Source organism: Loxodonta africana, chromosome 24, assembly GCF_030014295.1.
Source record: "Loxodonta africana isolate mLoxAfr1 chromosome 24, mLoxAfr1.hap2, whole genome shotgun sequence".
In the NCBI taxonomy this organism is placed as follows: Eukaryota; Metazoa; Chordata; class Mammalia; order Proboscidea; family Elephantidae; genus Loxodonta; species Loxodonta africana.
Genome location: NC_087365.1, coordinates 63,755,929 through 63,781,177, shown reverse-complemented (window position 1 = coordinate 63,781,177; position 25,249 = coordinate 63,755,929). Strand labels below are relative to the sequence as shown.

The 25,249-nt window shown below is 56.0% G+C and overlaps 1 protein-coding gene across 1 annotated transcript in view; it reads right to left on the bottom strand.

Moving 5' to 3' along the window:
* MYT1 (myelin transcription factor 1) overlaps positions 1–24,451 on the bottom strand; it is a 36,772-nt gene extending 12,321 nt beyond the window's left edge. The window contains exons 1-14 of the mRNA XM_064276419.1: positions 24,397–24,451; positions 23,534–23,564; positions 17,887–17,949; positions 16,958–17,238; positions 14,980–15,750; positions 14,012–14,146; positions 13,314–13,404; positions 12,068–12,181; positions 8,212–8,426; positions 6,403–6,527; positions 5,535–5,804; positions 3,288–3,442; positions 1,404–1,466; positions 1,211–1,279 (exon numbers count right to left, since the gene is read on the bottom strand). Coding sequence (XP_064132489.1) covers positions 1,211–1,279; positions 1,404–1,466; positions 3,288–3,442; positions 5,535–5,804; positions 6,403–6,527; positions 8,212–8,426; positions 12,068–12,181; positions 13,314–13,404; positions 14,012–14,146; positions 14,980–15,750; positions 16,958–17,238; positions 17,887–17,949; positions 23,534–23,564; positions 24,397–24,451 — 2,438 coding nt within the window. The remainder of the gene's footprint in view (positions 1–1,210; positions 1,280–1,403; positions 1,467–3,287; positions 3,443–5,534; positions 5,805–6,402; positions 6,528–8,211; positions 8,427–12,067; positions 12,182–13,313; positions 13,405–14,011; positions 14,147–14,979; positions 15,751–16,957; positions 17,239–17,886; positions 17,950–23,533; positions 23,565–24,396) is intronic.
* Positions 24,452–25,249: the final 798 nt, after the last annotated feature.

Sequence of the window (25,249 nt, the reverse complement as noted above, 5' to 3'; positions counted from 1 at the left end):
CGCAGAGCAGGGGTGAGGGGTAGGGCCGCAGAGCAGGGGTACAGAGCAGGGGCACAGAGCAGGGGTGCAGAGCAGGGGTACAGAGCAGGGGCACAGAGCAGGGGTGCAGAGCAGGGGTACAGAGCAGGGGCACAGAGCAGGGGTGCAGAGCAGAGGTACAGAGCAGGGGCGCAGAGCAGGGGTGAGGAGTAGGGGCACAGAGCAAGGGTGCAGGGCAGGGGCGCAGAGGAGGGGTGCAGAGCGGGGGTGCAGAGCAGGGACATAGAGCAGGGGTGCAGAGCCGGAATGGAAGGCAGGGGTGTAGAGCAGGGGTGCAGAGCAGGGGCACAGAGCAGGGTCACAGGGCAGGGGCACAGAGCAGGGTCACAGGGCAGGGGCACAGAGCAGGGGTGCAGAGCAGGGGTGCTGAGCAGGGGTGCCGAGTGGGGGCACAGAGCAGGGGTGCAGAGCAGGGGTGCAGGGCAAGGGTGCAGAGCAGGGATGCAGAGCAGGGGTACACAGCAGGGATGCAGAGTGGGGGCACAGAGCAGGGGTACAGAGCACGGGTGAAGAGCAGGGGCTGGAGTAGGGGCTGGAGCAGGGACACAGAATAGGGGCCAGACTGGGGTGCAGAGCAGGGGTATAGAGCAGGGGTGCAAAGCAGGGGTGAAGAGCAGGGGCGTGGAGCAGGGACATAGAGCGGGGTGCAGAGCAGGGGTACAGAGCAGGGTCACAGGGCAGGGGCACAGAGCAGGGGCGCAGAGCAGGGTCGCTGAGCAGGGGTGCCGAGCAGGGGCGCAGAGCAGGGGTACAGAGCAAGGGTGCAGAGTGGGGCACAGAGCAGGGGTACAGAGCAGGGGTGAAGAGCAGGGGCTGGAGTAGGGGCCAGAACAGGGGCTGGAGCAGGGGCTGGAGCAGGGACACAGAATAGGGGCCAGACTGGGGTGCAGAGCAGGGGTATAGAGCAGGGGTGCAAAGCAGGGGTGAAGAGCAGGGGTGCAGAGCAGGGATGTGGAATGGGTGAAGAGCAGGGTTACAGAGCAGGGGTGAAGAGCAGGGGTGCAGAGCAGGGGCCCCAGCCAAGCAGATTCGGCCCCTCCGTGACCCTGCCTCCTCCACCCTGATCAGGAGGGCAGAGGCCCTGGAGAGGCTGATTTTGGCTGGAGCCTCACGGAGTGAGGGCAGCTAGGGTGCCGCCCAGGAGACAGGAGGCCAGGGAGCGCAGACGTACTTGAGGTCAGCAGAGTGGGCAGCCATGAGGTTTCTGAGGCTCTTGTCAGCAAGAGGGCAACCAGAAAGGCTGAAAGAGAAGAGATGGGAGACAGGGGTAAGCACGGGGGGGGGGGGGGCGGGGGCGCAGAGGAAAGAGAGGGAGCAGACCCACCACACAGCGCCCAGACTCGGCTGGACCCGGGCAGACGAACCTGCGGTGGGAGGCATAGTTTCCGGTGATGTGGCCGCTGCCATCACAGCCAGGGGTGGGACAGCTGGACAAAGAGAGAGAAGGTCAGAACCAATAGCAGCACACCACACCAGGCCGCCCAGGCCAGTGCCCACCTGGCTTAGCCACCCACCCTCCTCCTTGGGCTGAGCCCACACCTCTTTGATCAGTTTTCCCCCAAACAACTTAACTGGAGGAGGAAAAGGGACCTAAAAAACTTTCATGTGAGGTGGGGATACCTCTGAGGCATGGTGGGGTGTGTGCATGCATGTGTACATGTGTAGGGCATGTGTTTGTACACATGTGTGGGTGTGTGCATGTGCGTGCACATGAGTGGGGGTGTGTCCACATGTGAGTGTGCACACATGTGTGGGGCATGTGCATGCATATGCATATATGTGGAGCGTGTGCTTGTGTGTGTGTGCACACGGGGCATGTGCTGACATGTGGGACATGTTGGGTATATACACATGTGTGTCTATGTGTGCACGTGTATATGTGCTGATGAACAAGGAGACCAGGAATCCCTTCTCCAAGCCCTGAAGCAGGATGGCTGTCCCTAGGGCTGTGGCTGCCTAGAAGGGGCACCTACAGTGTCAGACCAAACTATGGAATCCTGGGCAGGGTAGGAGGAACCCCAGAAGTGAGCCCTGAGCGTGCAGAAGGGGCTGGTACCTAGGGTCAATGGGAAGAAAGGTACCACATCTGGGTGTGAGGAGTCCTCCAAGGAGGTGGCCCAGAGTGCCCCAGCTCAGAGCCCATGTGAACCTGACTGACCCAGGGCTAGTGAGAGAAGTGAAATTGCTCGTAGTATAGAAAGGCAGCACCAGGGCCAGCTGAGCAGTGGGGCAAGGGTCACCTTCGCATTCCCTTGTACACACCCAACATGCCTTCACACACCCTCACACACACAATGCACCCTTGTAGCCCTTGCACGCCCTCGTGTACACATAACACACCCTCCCAGTCCTCATACATCCTCACATACCCTCATAAATCTTCACATGACTTCACACGCCCTCCTAGTCCTCACACACTCTTGCACACCACTGCAGTTCTCATACACACTTGCATGCCCTTGCACACACACACAATACACCCTCATGGTCCTCACAGTTCCTTACAAACTCCCCACAGACACACATGACACATCTTTGCACACCCTTGCACACATGTCCTAGCATGCCATTATATGCCCTTGCATACCCTCACATGTCCACACACGACACACCCTCACACATAGCACACACTCATATGCTTGCACAACCTTGAAATTCTTGCATTCCCTTGCATACGACATGCCCTCACAACTATTGCACACCCTTGCAACACTCTCACACACACACAACATGCCTTAACACGCCCTCACATACGACACATGCTCACATGCCTGCATAGCCCTCTCACACTCTTGCACACCTTTACACACAACATGCCTTTGCATGCCCTCACACACATGACACACCCTCACATGCTCTCACTCACTCTTACACATCCTTGCACACCCTCTCTCACACATACATAACATGCCCTTACACAGAACACACACTCATATGCCTGCACATATCCTCACATGCTCTTGCACACCCTCACCTACCCTCACACATGACAAGCCCTCGCATGCCTTCATGCACACACACAACATGCCCTTGCACATGGGCAAGTGCATGCGTACACACACACGCACACACAACACGATCTTTGTCCCTCAAGGTGAATCAGCTAGATGGTGGCCTGTCATTGGGCCCTGGGAAAGGAAACTGTCTGGATGAGCAGACCCAGCTGACCCAGGCTGGATAAAGGTGCATTCCCCTCCAGACATAGAAGGTTCTCAGAGGAGCCCTGCCAGCCAAGGAGGGAGACTTACGTGAGCAGCTCCTTCTTTATGTCCTTGGAGAGAAACTTCAGCTTAAAGTTGGTTAGGGTGACTTCCCCCGGATATTTCCGCTCCTCAAAACTCTCTTCCGGCACTTCTTGCTCATCTGCTTCAGAAGAAGCAAAAGAATGGGCTGCTGGCTCTGACTGCAAAAAACCAGCAGGGAGACATTTTAACCACGGGGGAGCCAGGTGGGTGGTTGGGCTAGGGGTGCCCTCAGACAGTGTCCAGAGAGGCATCTCCTAGCCTCCTGTCTTCTTGAAGAGGTAGACCTCTCCATGCTTAGGAGCATGCCCTGAGGTGTGGGTCCCCGCTAAGCCAGAGGCCACATTTCTGGGGCCAGCATGTGGCTGCTCCTTAACACTGCTGCTGGCGTCTTCCTCCCTGAACAGGAACTGAGCCAGAGGCACTGCACAGATGTCTGCAGAAGGCCAAGAAGATGAGACGCAATGTCTTGTCAACCTCATGGTAAAAGTCTTCTCAGAGCCTGTGACACCGGCCTAGCCCTTGGCACCTGGTGATGCCTGACTTAAGTGTGGAGTGAGGTCATGGTCATTCAACACAGGCTGACCTGGGGCTCGGCGGCAGACCAGCCAGCCAGCCATTGGGGGCCCCAGGCCAGCTTCTTGACCGGGCAGCCTCAGGGGTCATCTGTGGTCCAGGTCCTTCTCATCAATGTACAATAACAGCACCGCTAAGACTGTGTGAAGGTGGACAGGGCGTGCCTCTGAAGCGTGTGCCGGAGGAGTCACTGAGAACTTGTTAAGCCCCGTGGCCTGGCTGCTGTCACTGTTGCTGCTACTGCACGTGCAGGAAGAAAAGTGTCCAGAGCAGCCTGAGTGTGCTGGACAAGCTCCCCTGGGACCAGAGGCACAGTGGTGGGGAAGGAGGGCAGAGGGGGGCACTTGTCCCAGGGCACAAGCCCAATGGGGTGCCGGGTGAGGCGGGGAATGATGTTCAGAGGCGGCACAAATATGAAGGGCACCTAAATGAGGCAGCTGGACAAGAAGGGGGAAGGCATTTCTGCTGACCCGTAGCTGCTATCAATGTCTATTCGTGTTGAAATTGCAGAGGGTGGGGGGTCACAGCTTAGAGATGGCCCCTGGGCACTTGTTACCCTCCAGGTGCCCCTGCTGGGGACACATGGAGGCCGAACCCTCAGGACGAGGGGGGTCTCGCAGAAGAAATGAAGCAGGAGCTGCGGGTCATGTACCCTCTTAGAGCACCACAAGGACAGGGCAGCACCCGGGGTGAGCCAAGCTGTGTGAGCACAGAGGGAGGCTGTGGAAGAGAGGAGGAGGAGGGGAGGGTGGCAGCCAGCACAGCCCCAGTGAGGGTGCAGGAAGAAGTGGACGTTCAGCCCTGGGGTCGGACCCTAAGGTCAGCAAGTTCTAGGCCTAAGGCTGAAAGCAGACAGTGGAGACACCACATTCCGTGCTGAGGGGTCCCCAAAGCCTTGTGTAGATGCAGTCATGGGTGAAGCTTTATGCAGTGGTGGCTCTGAGGCTGCCCTGCCCCTTGTGGGACCTGATACAGGTGGCCTGTCCCCTCCAAATAGAGGACGGTGAGGCTAGCTATGGCCAGCCTGGGGATCAGAGGTCACGCCGGAGACGCTGAGGGGCCAGCTCAAGGTGCGGCGAGAACCTTGGGTCCATTGCTCTGGCTCCAGGGCCTGTGCTCCACCCAACAGGCAAGACACTACTGCCACAGCACCCGGGCCCCCCCTCCCCCCACCCAGCTAACTGTCCACAAGACACACACCTCTGTGGAGAGGCGCCCTGTCGGCCCAGGCCTCGGGTTCTGGTTTTCCAAATCAGGCAGTTGGACGAGCAGATGGAAGAACAAACCATAGTCCCCCAGCACAGCCTCAGTTCACATCCTCCAGCTGCTCCTCTGAGACTCAGGCCAGCCTCAGGGTCCAGCCCCTCAGCATCGCAAGCAGCTTTTCCAAATGATCACATAGGATCCGAAGTAGGTTTTTCTCCTCCCTCTTCCCTCAGACCCCTACACTAGTGCACACGTGTGGGGCAAGAGATTAGCATGGTCTTTGCTGAGCGCCAGGGGGCCAAAAGGTCCCCAGCAGGTGGCCCCAGATTCCACCTGTACCAAGGGATAAGAACTCCCCCAGAGGCTCTGCTGGGGACATAGGGGTGACCTGGAAAAGCAGCACTTTATAACGACCTCCTGCGCCCACCTATTCTGAGCAACTATGAGACCATGGGGCTCAGTGGCACCCACCTCCTCGGGCTCCTCTTCGCGCTGGCGGCTGGGCTTAGTGTAGTCCAGGGGCCCATCCCACTCATCCTGGCGGGAGGCCTGGCTGGACTGGGGCGAGGTCATGGAGCTGCTGGTCGTGCTGACGCTGCCCTGGCGTGGGGCCACATCAGGAGACTTCACACCAGGGCTGCTGCTGCAGCTGCTGCTAGCGGGGAGAGCACCGTCTCGCCGGCGGTGCTTATGCGTGCTCAGGTCCAGGGTCCCATTCTCATCCACCTCGATGTCTACAGGCTGTGGCGCCAGAGAGGAGGCTGTGTTAGTGCCCCTTCGTGCATGTGCCTTCCAGCTGCACCCTGAGTCATACCACAGAGGCCCAAAGCACACTTCCCTGAGCACACCAGCAAGAGCTAGCCAAGAACAGGACACCCTGAGGACCAATTCCCAGAAAGTCACATGGAGGAGACACCTCCAGCTCCCTCTTGCCTCCCAACAGTGTTAGCCTGAGACCTGGACATGGTCAGACTGGGCACCTGAGCCAAGAACACATGTGCACACCTCCCAGACTCAGTCCGGGATCCATGGGGTCACAGCAGGTACAGAGCCCCCAGACTCAGAAGGGAACACAGCGTGTGCACAGGCCTCAGTCTCACTACAGGACACAGTGTGTGCACAGCCATCTGATCACACTTAGGAACAGCACACAGAGCACTCTCAGAGAGGATCCATCCACGCTGTAGATTGTAGGGGACGCCAGGCAGGAGGGAGGAAGGGAGGAAGAGATAATCACCAGCCAGACACTGGCCATGCCCAAGGATGTTTGTGCAGGCAGTGAGTGAGTCTCTGCAAATCTCCCACCTCCCACTCAGCAGGGCCCTGCAGACAGACCCACCTTGCCCGGGAGGTCCTGTGGCTTTGTGCTGAGGTTCTCCGGCATTTCCCAGCAGCGGGTGGAGAGGTTCAGGATGGCTGTGGCGGCCATGTGGGCAGCCTCGGCATCATGTGAGTAGTCGAAGCCTGTGGAAGAGGATGGAGTGCTCTTCACATAACTGCTGGAGGGGCTGTGCCTGGGGGAGGAGGCCTTTAGGAAAGGTCTGGCTGCAAAAGGGAACAACACCAGGTGGTAGGCAACGAGAACGGGGCAGCAAGTGCAGACATATCAGGGCTGCAGGGCACGAGGGCGCTGGGCACGGTGATGTGAAGCAGGCTGGGGCTCAGGAGGAAGCCCACTAGCACAGACCACCCTCCCAGCCATGGTTCTGGCCAAATCACACTCTGGGGAGAAAATAAAACCCTCCAAAGGCATTTCAGCAGCCCTGATATTTCAAACAAAACAACCTGTCAGCAAACGAATGCTAACTGAGAGACCGAAGAATTCTATATGCAGGGTGTAGTGCTGAGAATATCACTCAAGGAAGAAAATTTTATAGCAACGTCTCGAAAGCGTGTTACCACATTTAGGCTGACTTTGATGTCCCCAGTAATTCCGTGGAGTTGATTTTGACTCATAGTGATCCCGTGTGTTACAGGGTAGACCTGCCCCACAGGGTTTTCTGGGAGCAGGTTGCCAGGTCTTTTCTCCAGCAGAGCTGCTGATGGGTTTAAACCGTCTACCATTGGGTTAGCAGCGAAGTGCTTGGCCGTTGCACCACCGGGGCTCTTTGTGCCCGGTGATAGTCACTGTTTTAATAAGGTAATATTATTATTTATTTCATGTTCGCATACTGTCTCCTAATACCTGTCCTGCACCATAAATGGTATTTCTGAGCAGTCCCAATACCACTGGTATGTCCTGGAAGGACTAAGTGTATGCAAAGCAAACTGTGCGTTCACTCTCATGTGCACCACTGCAGTAGACCCTCAGGAAGGAGGGACACGTGTGCTGGAGGCCCGAGGCCTGAATTTAGTAAGTTCTGCCAAAGGAAGGAAAGACTGGTCACACTGCAGCTGGCAATTGCATCAGCTGGGTATTTTTCATTATTAGCATGTAGGAACTCATCGGTGCTCAGCAATAAGTAGGGGCTGGCAGCCGCCTCGAAGAGATGCCTGTCTCCACCCCACTCCATCCAAACTCCAGGCCAACGGGCTTGCAGTCCACAAATTAGTGACATAACCGACAAGAAAAGACAGAGAGGATTGTTCTTGAAGGTTTGCAGGGTTCGTTCTTGTCAGTACAATTACACAGATTTGTTGCTAATATTGTAACTAACACGTTGTATCCAGCAAGATAGTGCCCATCCATGATGGCCTGTTGGAGCCTTCCCCAACTCAGGGCTGGCAGCAGACACCCCGTTTCAAGCACAAGCTCTCTTTAGAGAGAAGCCAGGTTGGAATCAAACAGGGGTTGACCAGGAGGTTCTCTCACAAGGTGGACCCATCAGGCAAGTCAGTGTTAAGCTGTTGGACAGATACACCCACAAACACCCTGGTTTTGTTCCCCAGAATGACTGAGGAGACATGTAATGCTAATGGAGAAGATGGAGAGAGCAGCTCAGCGGGACTCAGGCTCCAGACAGGCCAGCAGGGATATGCAGCGGCATCTGGGCTGCTGAGACCCAAGTCAGCCCCCCTCCCCCAGGAGAGATCACCACTAGCTTTCTAGGGACAGACTCAGAAGGGGTGGCCTCCTCGACTGCCCCACGAGTCCTGCACCTCCAGAAGCAATGCATAAAGGGAAAAAGGATGATTCTCCCCAACTTACATTTAAAGGCTTTAGGTGAGGTTTCGCTGGTCTGAATCTTTGGGGCAAGCATGCGTTTGCCAAAAACCTGAGCATCGAAACTTGCGTAGTCGAAGGTGACCTTGGAGAACTTCTCCAGCTCCTTGGCCAGGTTGGCCCTGGGTGTGGCAGGAGCCACGCTGGGCCGGTAGCTCCCATATGGAGGGACCTCCAGCTGCTTCACGAAGCACATGGGCCTAGGGTGCAAGGACAGAGACAGAAGCCGTGAGGATGAGACCTGGGGGCCCGTGCTTGCCTCCCACCTCTGCACCTTACACTGTGGTCTAGGCAGGACCCCTCAGGGCCCGGGAGGTTGGAGAGGTAGGGAGCCCCTCACTCCATATCCCACCACTAAAGCCTGTCAGAATCCAGGCTCTTCAGGGGCCCAGGGAAAAGGATGGTGGGCCAGGCTCAGATATGTGTGAGAAAAGAGGAAGCTATAGGGGGCCGGAGGGAAAACTGGCCACATCCTCGTACTGGGGGCGTGGCCAGAAGGGGAGGCTGAGACAGAGAACTGGGGAGCCCCCTTCACCAAATTGTAACTGCTCATGTCAGCCCTTGAGAGGGCCCAGCAGGAGTTCAGCCCCCCAGGAAGTCACTCAGTGCAGAACTCTAGTGGTAGGTGAGGAAGCACCCCGTGTGATGGAAGAAAAATTGATGGTTTCTGAGGAGCTGCTGCTCTTACTGGGCCCTTCACCTGGCTGGCATAATTAACCCTCAGCTGGCCTGACCTCATAAGAGGTGGAGGGGCTCCTCCAGCTGTGGGAAGCCCTGGCCCAGGTCCCAGCATTGTTCAAGTGCATGTCCTTGTTCCTGAGCTCTGGGGGAGTTAGGTTTCGTCAGTGCACCAAGCGAGCGTGGCCGGAAGCATGCAGAACAGGAGAAGGTAGTACAGTGAGCCAAGCTGCAGAGCCTACGGCTACCTGTGTACAGGACACAGTCGACCCAAGCCTCAGGGGTGCCATCTGTGCTGTGGCCACAACCACTGAAGGTCAGCAGGTCCTTACCACAGGCTGCAGTGGGCAGTAGGTCGCTGCCCCATTTAAGCCTCGTGAGAAGCCTTTGCCAATCAGTAACAGTCTATCCACTTTACAGGCAAATAAACTGAAGTCAAAGTTGCAGGGAGTTGTTTTTGTGTTGTTGCTAGGTGCTGTCGAGTTGGTTCCAACTCATAGCGACCCTATGTACAACAGAACGAAACACCGCCCAGTCCTGCACCATCCTCACAATCATTGTTATGCTTGAGCCCATTGTTGCAACCCCTGTATCAACCCATCTCCTTGAGGGTCTTCCTCTTTTTCACTGACCCTCTATTTTTCCAAGCATTACATCCTTTTCCAGAAACTGATCCCTCCTGATAACACGTCCAAAGCATGTGAGATATAATCTCGCCAACCTTGCTTCTAAGGAGCATTCTGGCTGTACTTCTAAGACAGGTTTGTTCATTCTTTTGGCAGGCCATGGCATATTCAATATTTTTTGCCAACATCACAATTCAAAGGCGTCATTTCTTCTTCGGTCTTCCTTATTCATTGGCCAGCTTTTGCATGTATATGATACAATTGAAAATACCATGGCTTAGCTCAGGCACACTTAGTCTTCAAGGTGATATCTTTGCTCTTTAACACTTTAAAGAAGTCTTTTGCAGCAGATTTGCCCAATGCAACGTGTCCGTTGATTTCTTGACTGCTGCTTCCATGGGTCTTGATTGAGGATCCAAGTAAAACGAAATCCTTGACAACTGCAATCTTTTCTCTGTTTATCATGATGTTGCTCATTGGTCCAGTTGTGAGGATTTTTGTTTTCTTTATATGGAGGCGTAATCCATACTGAAGGCTGTGGTCTTTGGTCTTCATCAGTAAGTGCTTCAAGTCCTCTTCACTTTCAGCAAGCCAGGTTGTGTCATCTGCATAATGCAGGTTGTTAATGAATTTTCCTCCAATCCTGATGTCCAGTTCTTCTTTATATAGTCCAGTTTATCGGATTATTTGCTCAGCATACAGATCGAATAAGTATGGTGAAAGGATATAACCCTGACACATACCTTTCCTGACTTTAAACCAATCAATATCTCCTTGTTCTGTCCAAACAACAGCCTCTTGGTCCATGTAGAGGTTTCTCGGGAGCACAATTAAGTGTTCTGGAATTTCTATCCTTCACAATGGTATCCATAATTTGTTACAATCCACACAGTCGAATGCCTTTGCATAGTCAATAAAACACAGGTAAACATCCTTCTGTTATTCTCTGCTTTCAGCCAGGATCCATCTGACATCAGCAATGATATCCCTGGTTCCACATCCTCTTCTGAATCCAACCGAAAGTTCTGGCAGTTCCGTGTCGATGTACTGCTGCAGCTGTTTTTGAATGATATTCAGAAAAATTTTAGTTGCATGTGATATTAATGATATTGTTTGATAATTTCTACATTTGGCTAGACCACGTTTCTTTGGAATAGGCATAAATATGGATCTCTTTCAGTCACTTGGCCAGACAGCTGTCTTCCAAATTTCTTGGCATAGATGAGATTTCTTGGCACCGCATCCGTTTGTTGAAACATCTCAATTGTTATTCCATCCATTCCTGGAGCCTTGTCTTTTGCCAGTGCCCTAAGTGCAGCTTGGACCTCTTCCTTCAGTACCATCAGTGGCATCTTTGCTTTTTAACACTTTAAAGAGGTCTTTTGCAACAGATTTGCCCAATGCAATGTGTCATCTGATTTCTTGACTGCTGTTTCCATGGGCATTGATTGTCAATCCAAGTAAAATGAAATCCTCGACAACTTCAATCTTTTCTCCATTTATCATGATGCTGCTTGTTGGTTCAGTTGTGCAGGGAGTAGCTCTGAACTGAGAGCCCAGGTCCCACGACTCCCTGGGGACCTGTGACCCTAGGCTATGCCCTGTCCTTGGCCATGCCCCTCCCCCAGGTTGTCCTGCTCCCTTGCCTTGCCCCCAGGCATGCCCCATCCCAGATGCCCGCCTCCCAGTGACCCCACCCCCTCCATTTGGCCTCATCCCCCCCCACCTCATCCATTCTATTGGTACTTAGATCAAGGTAGGAAAGTATCAAACTCACAACTGACAGGAAGCCACAAGGAGCAGCAAATAAGGTGGAGGAAAACCCCCAAGGACATGAGAGGTGGACTGAAGCCAGCCAGAGAGCTAGGATATCAGGTGGCAAGGGGGACCAAGTTCATCTGGCTGAGATTTTGTCAGGCATGCACCAGGGGAGGGAGGCACAGAGAGGGGGGCATGGGGAAGGGGATACAGGAAAGGGGGCATGGGGGAGGGGACCAGGGATGGGTGCCCAGGGGTGGGTGGGGGGATTGGGGGAGGAGGATGGGGGACCATGGGGAGGGACCTTGAGGGAGGATGATGGGGAAGGGGTGGGGCCACAGTGGAGGGGGGCCATGGGAGAGGGTTCAGGAGTGGATGGTGCCCAGGGGAGGGGAAGGGGGTGGGGGACCACAGTAAGGGGCTATGGGGAAGGACCACAGAGAAGGGGGCATGGGAAGGGTCTCTGGCCTCTCACCCTTATTTGGGGAGACAGACATCAAACAGTTCTCCCACAGGACCCTCGATGGCCCTGGATGGAACATGGTGATTGAGAACAGGACTTGGGTCAGCCCAGCTCCTCCAATGACCCTATGGACTTGGGCGGGTCTTGTGCCTCTGGCCCTAGTTTCCTACTCTGTACACAGGGACTGCATGAGTTAGCCCACTCTCAGGCTCAGTCTGGCCATAGTGACTGCCACCTCCTACTTTATGGAGGAGGCCAGTAGAGCTGGGACATTGAAGGAGGGAATCCCTTCCATTTTGTGGCTTATTTCACTCACCTAAGGATGCGATCAGAATTGGAGCTAGTCTTGGAAGGGTCTCCCGTCTGTGGCTGTTGCTTCTCATGAGATTTGGCTAACTTCTCGGCAGCAGCAATGGGACACCCAGACAAACTAGAAAAAGGACAAGGAGGAGCATCTGAGCCTTCAGCATCATTCAGGCATCAGGGGGCTCACAGCAAAGTGGGGCACAGATGCCTGCAGGAGCCCGGGGGCGGCATGTGGAGTCCTGCCCATGTCACAGCACAATGCATGTTTTTAGAGGTAGCTTCCTTCTTGGAACACACAAGGTACCCAATGAAAGGGATTTTCTTCTCAGGTTTCTGAGCTCAGGCTTCAAAGCACCAGCTGCTTGCTCATTGTCTGTTTTGGGAAATTCTGAGCCAAGGACACACACAAAGAAGACATGGACAGGACGCCCCAAGTCTCTGAGGCAGGCACCCGTCTGGATGCCTGCGTGGACAGGTCCTGCCTCTCCTTGCCCTATCCCAGGAATGAGTCCTGCAGCCACCACTGGCTGCCTCCCCTTGGCTCTGGTCCTGTTAGCTGGCTCGGGCTAGCATAGGGCTCTCAGCCTGGCTGGAGACCTGGGCTCTGGCCCTGGAGGGCACAGGCTCTTGGGTGACCCCCAGCCCACTGCTTGGGGCAAACAGGACGGGACAGCGCCCTTCTCACGAAAGAGCCTGACCCAAGACCTCAAGGAGGGGCTGCTTCTGTTATGAGGGAGAGGACTGAGCTCAGGGCTAGTGCTTCACTTGGTTTACAGGTGATGAGGCCATTGCAGCCTCTCTCTTTCTCGGGTGTCCCTTCGGCGGAATGTATGCCTAATGGAAGCAAAGGCAGGAGCCTGGCCCAGACTGAACATCTCATCACAGCCACGGCCACCATGCTGCTGGGCACGGCTGAGATGAGGGCCTCTCTGGCCATGGAGACTGGCACACAGCACCAGACCAGCATCAGAGCGTGGCCAGAGGTGCAGCACTCCATTCCAGTAGCCGTAACTCAAACTGGCTCACTGTGGCTCCTGCCAGATCCCACCCTCCCCTTCCCCAAAGGGCAAGAGCTGGTCTGCAGATGTTTTCCAAGTATCGCGGTGCACTCATTCTCCACTGGTGGGCCACAAGGGCCTCAGACCCTTCCTCACTCCCTTCGAGCCCATCCTCTGGTCTCTCAGGACCCCTGGCTCCCAGGGGTGCACACAGCAGACCCTGGCCCACCCCCACCGCGCTCTGGCTCTGCCAAGTACCTTCTGTGGGTGTTGCGGTTGCTGTTCACGTGACCCTGCCCCGTGCAGCCGGGAGTGGGGCACTTCAGCACGTTCTCGTGCATGGCCAGGACTGTAAGAGGGGAGGGGGGCAGTGAACATTGCCACGCAAGGAGCCCGGCTAAAGGGAGAAACCACAGCTCGGCCAGGGTGGCCCCAGCCCACAGGCCCTAGCCTGGCTAAGAACCCCCCGCCCACATTGTGACCCCACCCCCTGCCTCCCTGAAGAAATCAGACAGCCCCAGAAGCTGGCTGTTCTATGTCCACACCCTCTACACCTAATGCTCACAACTGCTGCTTCTGGCCTAAAGGTAAGAGCAAGCCTCGTGAGCCTTCCGGAGCCCAGAGGTCACCGTGTTGCTGTATAGACTGTGTCCTTCTTCCTCCCCTAGCTCCGCTGACCTCAGCCTGTCCCCTCCATCATCCGTTCCTGCAAAATGCCAGCTATTCTGTTCTGTGGGGGTCACTGGGGGCTTTGGCTAAGCTGGCATCTCTAGGTCCCCAGGATTATAAGGCTCAAGTTAGGGCCGGGTGGTTTGGGGGAGTGGAAATTGAATGTCTGGATGGTGCTGAGCCAGTGGCAGGACACAGGGCTGGCCCCTTGCCACATGGGCACCACCTAAGCCCCCAGGAGACGGCCACGCCCTGTGGTTCAAGCAAATGCTGGCAGAGCCACTCACTCTCCGGGGGGATCCTGTCTTTGTGAGGGCAGCCAGACAGGCTGCGATGGTGTGGGTACAAGCCAGTGACGTGGCCCGTGCCATCACAGCCCGGAGTCGGACACTTGATCTCACGCTTTTCAGCTCTTGAAGGGTCTGAAATGCACGAGGAGCAGCAGTGAGTCTATATCTGTGACCCCCTGTCAGTGCCTCTCCCCGACTATGTCCCACTGATGTCTGCCCTGATCTGTTGGCTTCTCCATGCCCCAAATGACATCTCGGGCTGACACCCCACAAAGGGCCCCCCAAAACCTGTCCCTGAGTCTGCCTCACCCTGAACTGGCATCCCCTCAATATCTGTGCTTCCAGACCCATCTCACCTGGAATTCTGTCCCCATATGTGGCTTCTCAACATCCTTCCTCCAGGTTCATCTCATCCTGAAATCATGGCCCCAACTGTGTCCCCTCAATATCTGCCCCTGAAATGCTATCCTTTTGACAGCTGTCTTCTACGTCCATCTCATCCTGAATCCTGTTGCCTGTCTGTGTTTCCTCAATACCTATCCCCTGAGCCAGTCTTATCTGCATAGGTGTTCCCAGAAAATCTGTCCCCCGAGTCTCTCTCTACCCCCACCCATGGTGCCCCTGAGCTCTGTCTTGTACACATCTGTGTCTCTCCCAATAATCCAGGTCCGTGCTTCCAGGGTCTGCCTCCATGTCTCTCTCCCATTTCCTCGGTCCTGGCTCTGGTGTGAGTTGCCCCCACACTAGGCTCTTGGTTCTCCCTCTTTGTGTACTCTTCCCTGGCCTCAGCCCATGTGCCTTGGTGGGGTCAGTGGCAGAAGAGTGTGGGGACCCCACTGTCCACTTCCATCTGGAGGCCAAGCTGGTAAGGTTGGGGGGGGAGGCAGCTGAGGTAGGTGGCTCCTTGGACCGTGGAGAAGAGAGACCACCTCTGTGGAAGGGATGAGGGGTGAGTATGGACCTACCTTTGCTATAGTAGCTCTTTCGCACAGCGTCCAAGGGCTTCCCAGCCTGCCCCTCGCCTGGGCCCTGCTCGGCTGACCCCCGGGCCACGCGCACCTGCTCGGCCTTCAGGGCAATGGCCTGCTCCAGGAGGCCCAGGTTCCCTCGGGTCATCATGTCGTACATCTCTGACTCATCCGTGACAGCCGACTTCTGGGAGCGTGAATCTTCGTCCTTGTCATCGTCAGAACGTACCTCCACAATGACTGAGTACTCAGGCTCAGGGCGTGGGGGCTCAGGGTGTGGGGGCTCAGGGGCCTTCTGAGTGGAGGCATGGGGGGCATCCTCGCATATCACATCAGGAATCACCTCCTCCTCCTCCTCGTCCTCCTCTTCTTCCTCCTCCTCTTCCTCCTCTTCGTCCTCCTCCTCGTCATCCTCAGGACCCAGGGCACCTTTCTGCCTGCCAGACTCCTCGTTGACCAGGCCCTCTAGGGAGGTGGGGCCCAGCTCCCTAGGCTGCTCGCCAGTGGCCTCCACAACCTCCTCAGCGTCCTCAGGCTGGATGAAGACATCTTTCTCACCCTCATCGCTTGTGGCCCCCTCCCCAGCCTCCTCCGGGACCAGGTGCACAAGGCTGGGGCCTGGCTTGGCTCCCTGGCCCAAGTCCTCTCCAGCCAGGGTCTCCTCAGCAATTTGGCCCAGATTGAGGAGAGACGTGGCGATGATTTCTTGGTAGCTGCTGTAGCTGCTCTTGGAGGGGCCGGCAAGACTGGCTCCAAAGGGTGACGTGGCTGGGCTCCTTCCTGCAGAGTCAGGGCCATGCACGTGGGTGGTGGGGCATGTGAGGGTCCCCAGGTCTCCTGGTCCCCAGGCCCCGCTCTCCCCCTCCCCTTGACACCGATGCCTGGGGAACATGGGGCTCCCAGGACCAGGCTGTGCGCGGTCACTGCCCTCAGCCTCTGCCTGGACCCGGAGGTCCGGAAGGCACTTTTTTAAAGCTGAGAATTACTTTGGTATTTTTGATTCAGGCTCCTCTCCCATTCCAAGTACTTTCTCAAGTCAGATACACTTACATGTTATAAAGTGGAGCTACTCCTCCAAGGAAGGTGCAAATCAAATTTCACAAAATTGTTTCATAGTTGAAAAGCAATAAGGAACTTTATATCTTTAAAGGAGCCAAATTTAAACACTGGGTGTCTGTGTGTCTCTGTGTGTGCTGATGTCCCTAGACAGGGCCTAGGGCCAGTACAGGAGGACATCTTGTGGAGAAGCCCCCTCCACTAGGAGCTGGGGGCCAGTCAGCAAAAATGTCCTGCAGAAGGGCCCCTTCCACCAGGAGATGGGAAGAGGAGGCTGGCCTGGAGGACACATCCCCTTCCATAGGGCCAGGGCACCCTCAAACCAGCATTGCTAAGGGCTGGGTTCCACCAACACGGCCAATCCTCAGGGACCCACAGGGAAGGGGTGCAAGCAGGGAGCCCACCTCAGCTTCTCTCCTTCCCCTCCCAACTCCCCTGGTGCCCCCACCTTCAGAGGACCCCACAAGGCATCAACCAAGCACTCAGCATCTGCCCTGTGAGCCCCTCGGGGCCAAGCAGACACCTGACCTGCCCCAGGCTCTCACAGAGGACCAAGCTTCCAGGGGTCTCCAGCCCCAGACCTGTTCTATCTGGGCCACACCTGTGCACAGACAGATACACACAGACACCCACAGACATGCACATGGAGATATACAGATATGCACATAGGCATACACAGAGACACACACACAGACATGTACGCAGAGACACACAGACACGCATAAACACATACACACAGACACCTACAGAGACACGCAGACACGCACACAGATACACACATACAAGTGCAGGGCGCACACCCTGGACAGCCCCTCTCCCAGGAAACCCACCACGTCCGTACAAGCACCCCTTGTTCTCGAGGGCTTTCACTCGCCTCACATGCCCTCCCCCTCACATCGATCTGCAGGCTGCACTGAACGCCCTTTATTCCAGGAGGAAGAGCACAAAGCACCTTCAGCTGGCTCGGGGCGCTGCGTCCCCTCCTGCCCGGACATCTTAGCCTCGTCCCCCTCCAGAGTTCCTTCCGACTCGTCTGAGACAGAGGCGTCCTTCACCTCGGCGTCCTCGCTGCTGTCGCTGTCCATGCCATAGCCCTCGTCCAGAGCCAGCTTCAGGGGCTGCGGCTTCCGCTTGGCCGCCAGGTGCTCGGCCTCAGCAACCCCCAGCCGACGCTTCTTGGCCAGGGGGCAGCTTTGCAGGCTGAGAGGAGGGTGAGAGCAGGCTTGAGCCTCTCACTGCCCTTCTATCTCCAGGCCCACACTGTCTGCAAGGATCACCTAGCTCTCACCTCCGTTCCTCCCGCCACCTCCCAGCTAGATGGTGCTGAGTGTCTACCATCTTACACCTCCCCCCTGCACTCTTCTCTATCCTGCATTGCCACAGTGTCCACTCAGGGTGCAGAGTCGTTGCCCTTGGAGGGCCCCACCCAGCCCATCAGGCCCTGCAGCACCAAAGGGCCCCCTTTCTCCACCTCCAGACCCCAATGCCCACGCCCACCTGAGCCTGACCCTGCAGTGAGGGCACGTGAGGTCAAGCCAACAGGACAACAGAACAGCTGCTGCCACAGCTCACACGCCCCCCACCAACATGCACCTCCAAACATGCCCCCCAACACATGCATCCCAACATGCATCCCCCAGTATATGCCCACAAAGGGGGCCAGGCTGCTGTGAGTCCCTCTGGCCACACCTCATCCACACCCTGGAAGGCCAAGGGAGGGGTCCCACAGGCACCACGCCTCTCGACTTGGTCCAGGCCTGACCCCACAGCTGCAGGGTTTCAAATCCCTGAGGGCCCAGTGCAGCAGCATGGGGCCACATCCCACCAAGCCTCCTCCCTGGGCCTCACCTCCGGTGCCTGGAGTATTTTCCCCGGACATGTCCAGAGCCTGTGCAGCCCGGGGTGGGGCAGCTGCAGGAAACAAAAGGTGGGGTCACTTGGGTGTGGTCACTGTGGGGAGAGCCAAGTAGGGCCACCCCAACCCTTGGCTGGGAAGCAGAGGACTGGGAGCCACCAGCTACATGTGCTAAAAATGAAAAAACTTACTCGTTTAGATAAGCAAGCGCCCATCACAGTTTTACAAGTGTGTTTAACTAAAGCTCTGTAAAGGCATGTCCTGAGGCTTCACTGGGCCCTTCCCTCCCAGGACCAGTCTTCCCACTGCCCGGGCACTTTATGAACAGGGATTGCGGAGGTGTCCAAGGCGACTAGTCACAGCACCCCCTTCACTGAGGGCTCACAGCTCCACAACACCACCGATACTGCTGCAGCCCTAACAGGCCCTTTACCTGGACAAACAGCTCTGGCAGATATGCACAGCTGGCCAGGGCTCCAGGCCCCACTGGACATGGTGCAGGATGGCAGATGATGGGAAGGAAGGAGACTTGGGGAGTCCTTCACCCTCCACTCCACCTGTTCTCAATGGAATTGGCCCAGCAGTGGGTCCAGGTACTCTGGTCCAGGCACTGACCACGTGGTAAGACTGTGCCTGGAGTCTGTCCTGGGCAGCAGGCAGGGCAGCTACAAGGGCATCCAGGAGAAGGGTCAAGCACAAGTGCTACAAGGGGTCTGCCATTGCCCAGTGGGCCATACATGGGGCTAGCCAGCTCAGACAGTGAGGAGCCTGCCACAGGCTGCTAGGATTTGAGGGGGAGGGAGGCGCTGGGCCAGCCTGTTGTAACAGGACTGACATCACAGCCCAGGCCCCTGCCAGGTCAGGCCATCCTAAAACCCATATCCATGGACCAGAGGATAAGAGTACATCTCCCTGGGCACCAAAGAGAGAAGGGTGTGGGGCCAGCACCTTCCCTTCTTGTCCCCATGCCTTGACAGCAGATGACTGCCCTGCCAGCCACACGCTCACTGACCAAGACACACGCAGTCCCACCCACCCCCAACCTCCACCACAGTCGCTGGGGGTGAGGGGGAAGGGACTGTTATGGTGACCAAAGCCAACCCTTGGGGTGGGACCACCACAGCAATCCTAGTGCTGGATTCATTCTGTTAAAAAGATGGAAGGTTGGTTACTATTTGTCTGGAACAGCAGCGGAAGAGTGAGACCCAGGAATAGGAGAAGGAAATGGATGGCAGGCTTAATTGCCTCCAGAACCACTACATCCATTACCATGAGACCAGCAGAAACAGATGGTGCCCAGCTATCATTACGGAATATTTAAATCAAGGAACCAACAGATGAATCCTGATCAAAAGGAGGAAAAGCATACAAAACTTCACACTCGTTTGGAAACCAGACTTGCTGGATCCATTGGGATAGGGAGAACCCCCGAAACTAATACCCAGAAATAATCTTTAAACCTTGAACAGAAACTATTCCATGAAGCCGTTGTTAAGGTAAACAACAATTTAGCCCAATTAATAAAGAACATTTGCCTTGGGCATAGCGCTCTTACGAACTATTACCTATATGAGCTAACCTGACAACAATTAATCTAAAGCACAGATGAGAACTTTAAGGGGTGGAGAGTCTAATTTCATAGTGATGAAACAATATGGATAGGGACAGCGAGAATGGTGACACGATGTGAAGCATACAACCGATGTCATTGAACTATTCGTGAGAAATTGTGAATGGATATGTGTTTGGTTGTGTATGTCGCCACCAAAAATAAATAAAAATTAAAAAAAAGAAGGAAGGAAGGAGGGAGGGAGAGAGGGAGGGAGGGAGAGTGCACGACAGGAGACTGAGGGGAGCCTGGCGGAGGAGCACAGATTCCCCTCCCTCCCCGCTGCCCACGCATGTCCAGTTCTAACATCTCCACCCCACACTGCTGTCTTTGCTTTCAGTCTCTCAAGAACCAGCTTGGAGACTTTTCACAAAAAGCTCCTTGTCGTTGGTATTCGAAGCTGAAGTCCCAATTAGCTGGTTAATTACTGAGCTAAACAGGCCATGAGGTGACAGCTGCAGTGGTAGCAGTGGTGGCCTCGGGGTGGGGGGGCACTGGTGCTGCCTGAACACATCACCCAAGCAGCCACACCCCTCCCTTTGCCGGATGGCTGGGTCCTCCTAGACAGGAAGTTGGGGACCCCATCCCTGTCCCCAGGTGCATCTAGAGCCCACGGGAGCCCCCGTGGTGGGTGGGGAACCTCCATGGTGGGGAACCCCCATGGTGGGGAACCCCTATGGTGGGGAGTGGATCTGCATGTAGCACATCTTCCCTGACCTCACCCCTTGCTCCACATGGAGGGGGGCAAGGGCTCAATAAGACGGAGCAGCTCAGGTGCTCCAGGTAGCCCCTAGGTGGGTGCTGGAGTGATCAGAGGGATTTGCATTCATGAGGGATGTCAAGGAGAATACTTCTAGAGAACTTCCAGAAATGCTCATCTGTGACCGGAATCAAGGTGGATGGGTGCCAGGTCCCAGCATAAGGCCCAGCTCCACACCCAGGGCCCCAGGCAGGTAACCTCAGTGAGGAGGTGGCAGGAGCAGATTTGATGCACTACTGTGTCCACACAGACCCGCCCCCTCCAGGGACCCTGCTGAGTCCAGAAGGAAGTGCAAAGATGGTTAGTCTTCTCAGGCACTTGGAGCACTAAACTCAGGGCACCACATACTTGACATCCACTCAGGAGGTAGGAGAAGGTGCTGGCCAAGCCCGAGCCTCTCCCCAGTGACACAGTGTCATCAGGCCAGCAGCTTCCTGCTCTGCTGAGAGGCAGGTAGGACATGCAGGTGGGCGGGGCCTATGGGGCCATGTCCCTCTTCCTGCACACAGTCCCTCACCCCAGCACAGTTTCTCCATCATGTTTATATCCAGAACATGACTTTCCTCCCAAGATGATGGTGGAGTGTTCTCTGCAGTCATGCTCCCACCACAGCCCTCCCCACGCTGGCTATGTGGTGTGAACCCTACAGTGTGAGCCCCAAGTGTAAGCCCCATGGTGTGAGCCCCAAGGTATGAGCCCTGAGTGTGAACCCCAAGTGTAAGTCCCATGATGTGAGCACTGAGGGTGAGCCCTGAGTGTGAGCCTTGCATGTGAGCCTCATGGAGTGAGCGTCAAGTATAAGCCCTGAGTGTGAGCTCCAAGTGTAAGCCCTATGGTGTGAGCATTGAGTGTGAGCCTCATGGTGTGAACACCAAGTGTAAGTCCCATGGTGTGAGTACCGAGTGTGGGCCCTGCATGTGAGCCTCATGGTGTGAGGACCAAATGTGAGCCATGAGTGTGAGCACCAAGGTGTGAGCACCAAGTGTGAACCCTGAATGTGAGCCCCAAGGTGTGAGCCCCAAGGTGTGAACAGCATGCATGAGCCCTGAGTATAAGCCCCAAGGTGTAAGCCCCACCATATGAGCCCCGAGTGTGAGCCCTGAGTGTGAACTTCACCAGGTCAGGGCTCATCACCTCGTCTACCATAACTGGCTATGCTGTGCATGGACTTGGGGGTCCATGTCAGAGGTATAAACACTTCCACGTGGCTGATCCAAGCTACGATGTGATGCCGGGAAGAGGCGGCTGTCAGCTAGTGTGGCCACATGTCCAGGGGTCAATTAGTGTCTGCTGGATACATGAAGGACGGCGTCTCCACAAGGAACATGTTTTCATTCCTGCCGCGTCTTTCCTCTATTGAATTCTAAGCATCACTTTTCAGAACCTGAAGAGTTGCTGAGAAAATAGTTGCTAGAAACCTGGTGTCATTGCACAAGCCCCTAGTTTCCCCACAAAGCACATAAGGACCTCACCTTTGCCAAAGGCACAGGTGGGGCCATATGACCCTGAGCCAGGTGGTCATGTAACCCCTAGCTCTGGAATCAGCATGAAGGCACGGGGCAGATTGCAGGCCAAGTGTCTGACCACACTCTGCCTCAGGGCATGGTGTGTCCCACCCAGTCCTCTCCATTTCTAAGCAAATAAGCCTATTTTGAGGGTTACTTTGCCTCCCCCTGCTGCTTTGAAGTGACAAGAGAACACCTCGCCCCATGGGTCTGTCTTTCCAATTCACTTTATGACTTCATCTACTGCCAAAATTAATAGCCATTATGAAAACACAGAGTTCTCAGGTCCCCGGCCTCACTGTGGTGCCTCTTCTGCCTGTGTGCGCTTCCCCCACGTTCCCCACGATGCTCCCCAAGGTGGGTGCCGCAGGGCGCCTCCTCCCAGAGCACCCCCAGGGTAACGTGGAATCAAATTGTTCAGCCTACCAGGCCCCCTTACCCCCGACTACCCCAGTGACCCTGTTCCTTGGGAGGACTGGGTAGGGAATTGAGCACACGGGACCATCTGCCATGATCCTCCCCACCCAGACACAGACCTGGGCTTTGGACAGTAGGACATGAAGCAGCTCCTCTGGTTGAACTTTGACCCACTGAGCCTCAGTTTCCCCTTTCACAATGGGCTAATCCAACCACCAGCAGGCTCTTGTGAGGGTGAGTGGGTCAGGTCTATGACATGCCCCCTGCTCCCTTGGAGCGTGGCTCCGGACCCCACGCCTGCACAGGGTCACTGTGGGTCCCTTCCAGTTCTAGGCTTTGTCACCGTGATTGAACAAAGGCTTTGTGATGAGCAAGATGCAGGCCCCAGGCTCGCTCAGAGCAGAAAGTGTGCTGAGGCAAGAGGGCGGGGCCGAAGCCCTGAGCCCAGGCAGGTCAGACAGGAAAGCGTCTTTGGGGCCACTGACTATTGGCTTTGAAATGGTTGGTCTTGTGTTCCGCGAATTTCACCGCATCAGTGCCTGACTGTGCTGTGAGCACCAGCCACTGCTGTGGGGGAGAGAGCCTACCCCCACCCCACTTGGCCCTGGGAGGGTCCCTGGCTGGTCCAAGTCCAGCCCAAGGAGACCCTCAGCACCATTACCTCCCTCCTCTCATGTTGTCATACAAAATGCACCATCTCCACCCTCCTTGGAAAAGGGGAAATCAGGGCCAGTGTTCTTTGCTGACTGCTGGGCACTGAGCAGGGTCAGCCCTCGAGACCTCTCCTGGCTCCCCAGTTTCCCTTGCCCACCCCAAGGCCTTGGCCGAGCCAGCAGAGAGGCAGAACTCCATGGGCTCCAGGGAAGCCTTCTCTTCTGCACTCACACCAACCCCCAAGTCCAGGCCATGCCCTTCCCATTCCCACCCGCTCATCCTGGCACAAGGCTCTGCCTCAGATCCCGAATCTATCAGAGCATACAAGCCCATGCTCAGCCCCATGCCCATTGCCTACACAGGGAGCATTGTTCATGGCATTGAGAGGAGACCCTGCTCTCATGCTCTGGCTGAACCTGGCCCCCAGGCCTTTGGCACAGAAGCATTTGTGGGGCCCAATGATGGACCCCCTTGCTGCTGGTCTGGTAGTGACCAGTGTGAGCAGGGCCACCCTTGTCATGAGCTGGGCATCTGGTGGGGCCGGGCAGAGAGGGGGAAGGGCAAAGGTAGGATAGAATGGAGAGAGGGGGCTCATCAGGAAAGAAGAGGGTCCCAGGCTACCTGGACACCACAAGGTGGGCTCAGACCTACAGCCAGCCCAGCTTGCATGCGATGCTTACAAGAACCTTCCTTACCTGAGGTCGGTGCCTGCGGTCTCTGAGGGTGCTGGTGGGGGTGGGGGGGGGAGAAACACAGGTGGAAATTAGAGCACAAAAGACACATTTCCTAACAGCCCCGAGTGCACGAAAACTCAGCCCGGATCTGCCAAGTACAGCGTAGATAATCCTCAGGAGAACTGAACCGCTCTCCAGGGCCCTCTAGAAACTTCTCCAAGGCCTAACTGAGCAAGGCTTCTTCCAACCCCAGTGCTGACACCTGTGCTCAGGCCTCAGCCCAGGACCCAGGACATGCTGAGGGGCAGCTGTCTCCTACTCTAATTGCAGGTGAGTTTCTCTTGCAGATGTCCAGATGAAACGGACAGAGGGAAGGACAGACAGGCCAAGCAGCCAGCCTATTGCTGAGATAGGTGACTGCCAGGGCAAGACAGCAGAAGTCACAGGATGGCCTGCCCAGAGGGGCTAGGGACCTGGCCCCCACCACAGGGACCCTCACCCAATGCACCCTCGGCACAACACGCCCCAGGTGCAGGCTGGGCTCATCCTCACGGGGCTGCACTCACCCCTGAGCAAGAAGCCCCATTTGCCATTCCAGACCCTGACCTGCAATCCCCACCAGCACCAAGTCCTTGTCCTGGAAGGGACAGAGGCCAAGGAAGGAAGTGCTGGGTGTGGTGAGGAACCGCCTTGTCTCTGCACCAGGCAGGCGCCTATGCAAAGGCCCCAGAGCCAGTTCTCCCCAGCAAGCACTGAAGCAGCTGAAGGGCTTCAGGCATCTGCTGGGGGCATTCGAGGGATGTGAGTCCTGCCATGGACTTTTCCCTGAGGACACCATCAGGGAGAGTGCCTCAGTGAGGCAGTCGCCAGGCCTGGGCACTCACCTCGGCCAGCCTTGGACCGTGTGCGAGCCCGCTTGTCCTCATTCTCTAGGCTCATCTGTAAGCAAAACAGCCACAGATTAGTGAGAATCCCAGTATCAGATCAGTTTCTGGCTCAAGCTCTGTCTGTGAAGGTAGACTCTGTCCCCAGAGACAAGGGGAGGCCTGGGACCAGGAGCAGCAGGTAAGGATACTGCTGGCAGAGAAGGTTCCACCTGTGGATGAGGACACGGCTGGCATCTCCTTGCCCTCTGCCCCCCACCCAGAGATGTCACCTGGGGGACCCAAGGCATTGGGACCACCCCCAGTCGGTATGCTCAGAGCTTGGCTGCCCGCAGGACCCCCCACCCTGCCTGAATAGTCAGGTGTCTGTTGGCCCCCAGACCCCAGAAGAGGGTTCCTGTATAGGCCAATGCCACCGTTTGCGACATGTGGTTCTGGGCGGCCCAGGGAGAGGCTTCCCTGGTGATGCCACATTTCTGACCGTGTGTGCCCTATATACACAGAACCGTGTGGGATCGGCAGCAGTGTTCTGAAGAATAGGGGCCAGCTGCCCACAAAACGGACATACCCTAATGACCACATTAAAATGTAGAAAGAAGCAGGTGAAAAACTTGACACTAAGTTTTATTAACCCAATATAACCAAAATATCATTTCAACATGAGACCAGTATAAAAACTATCAGTGGGTATTTTCCATTCTTGCTTTGCACCAACTTTAGCAACCCAGTGCGTATTTCTCATATCTTGATTCGGGTTGGCCGCATCTCAACGGCTCAGTGGTCACAGTGTCAGGGCCACTGTGTGGGGCAATGCAGCTTGGGGCAGAGGGGTCTTGAGTGAAAGCCCTGCCGA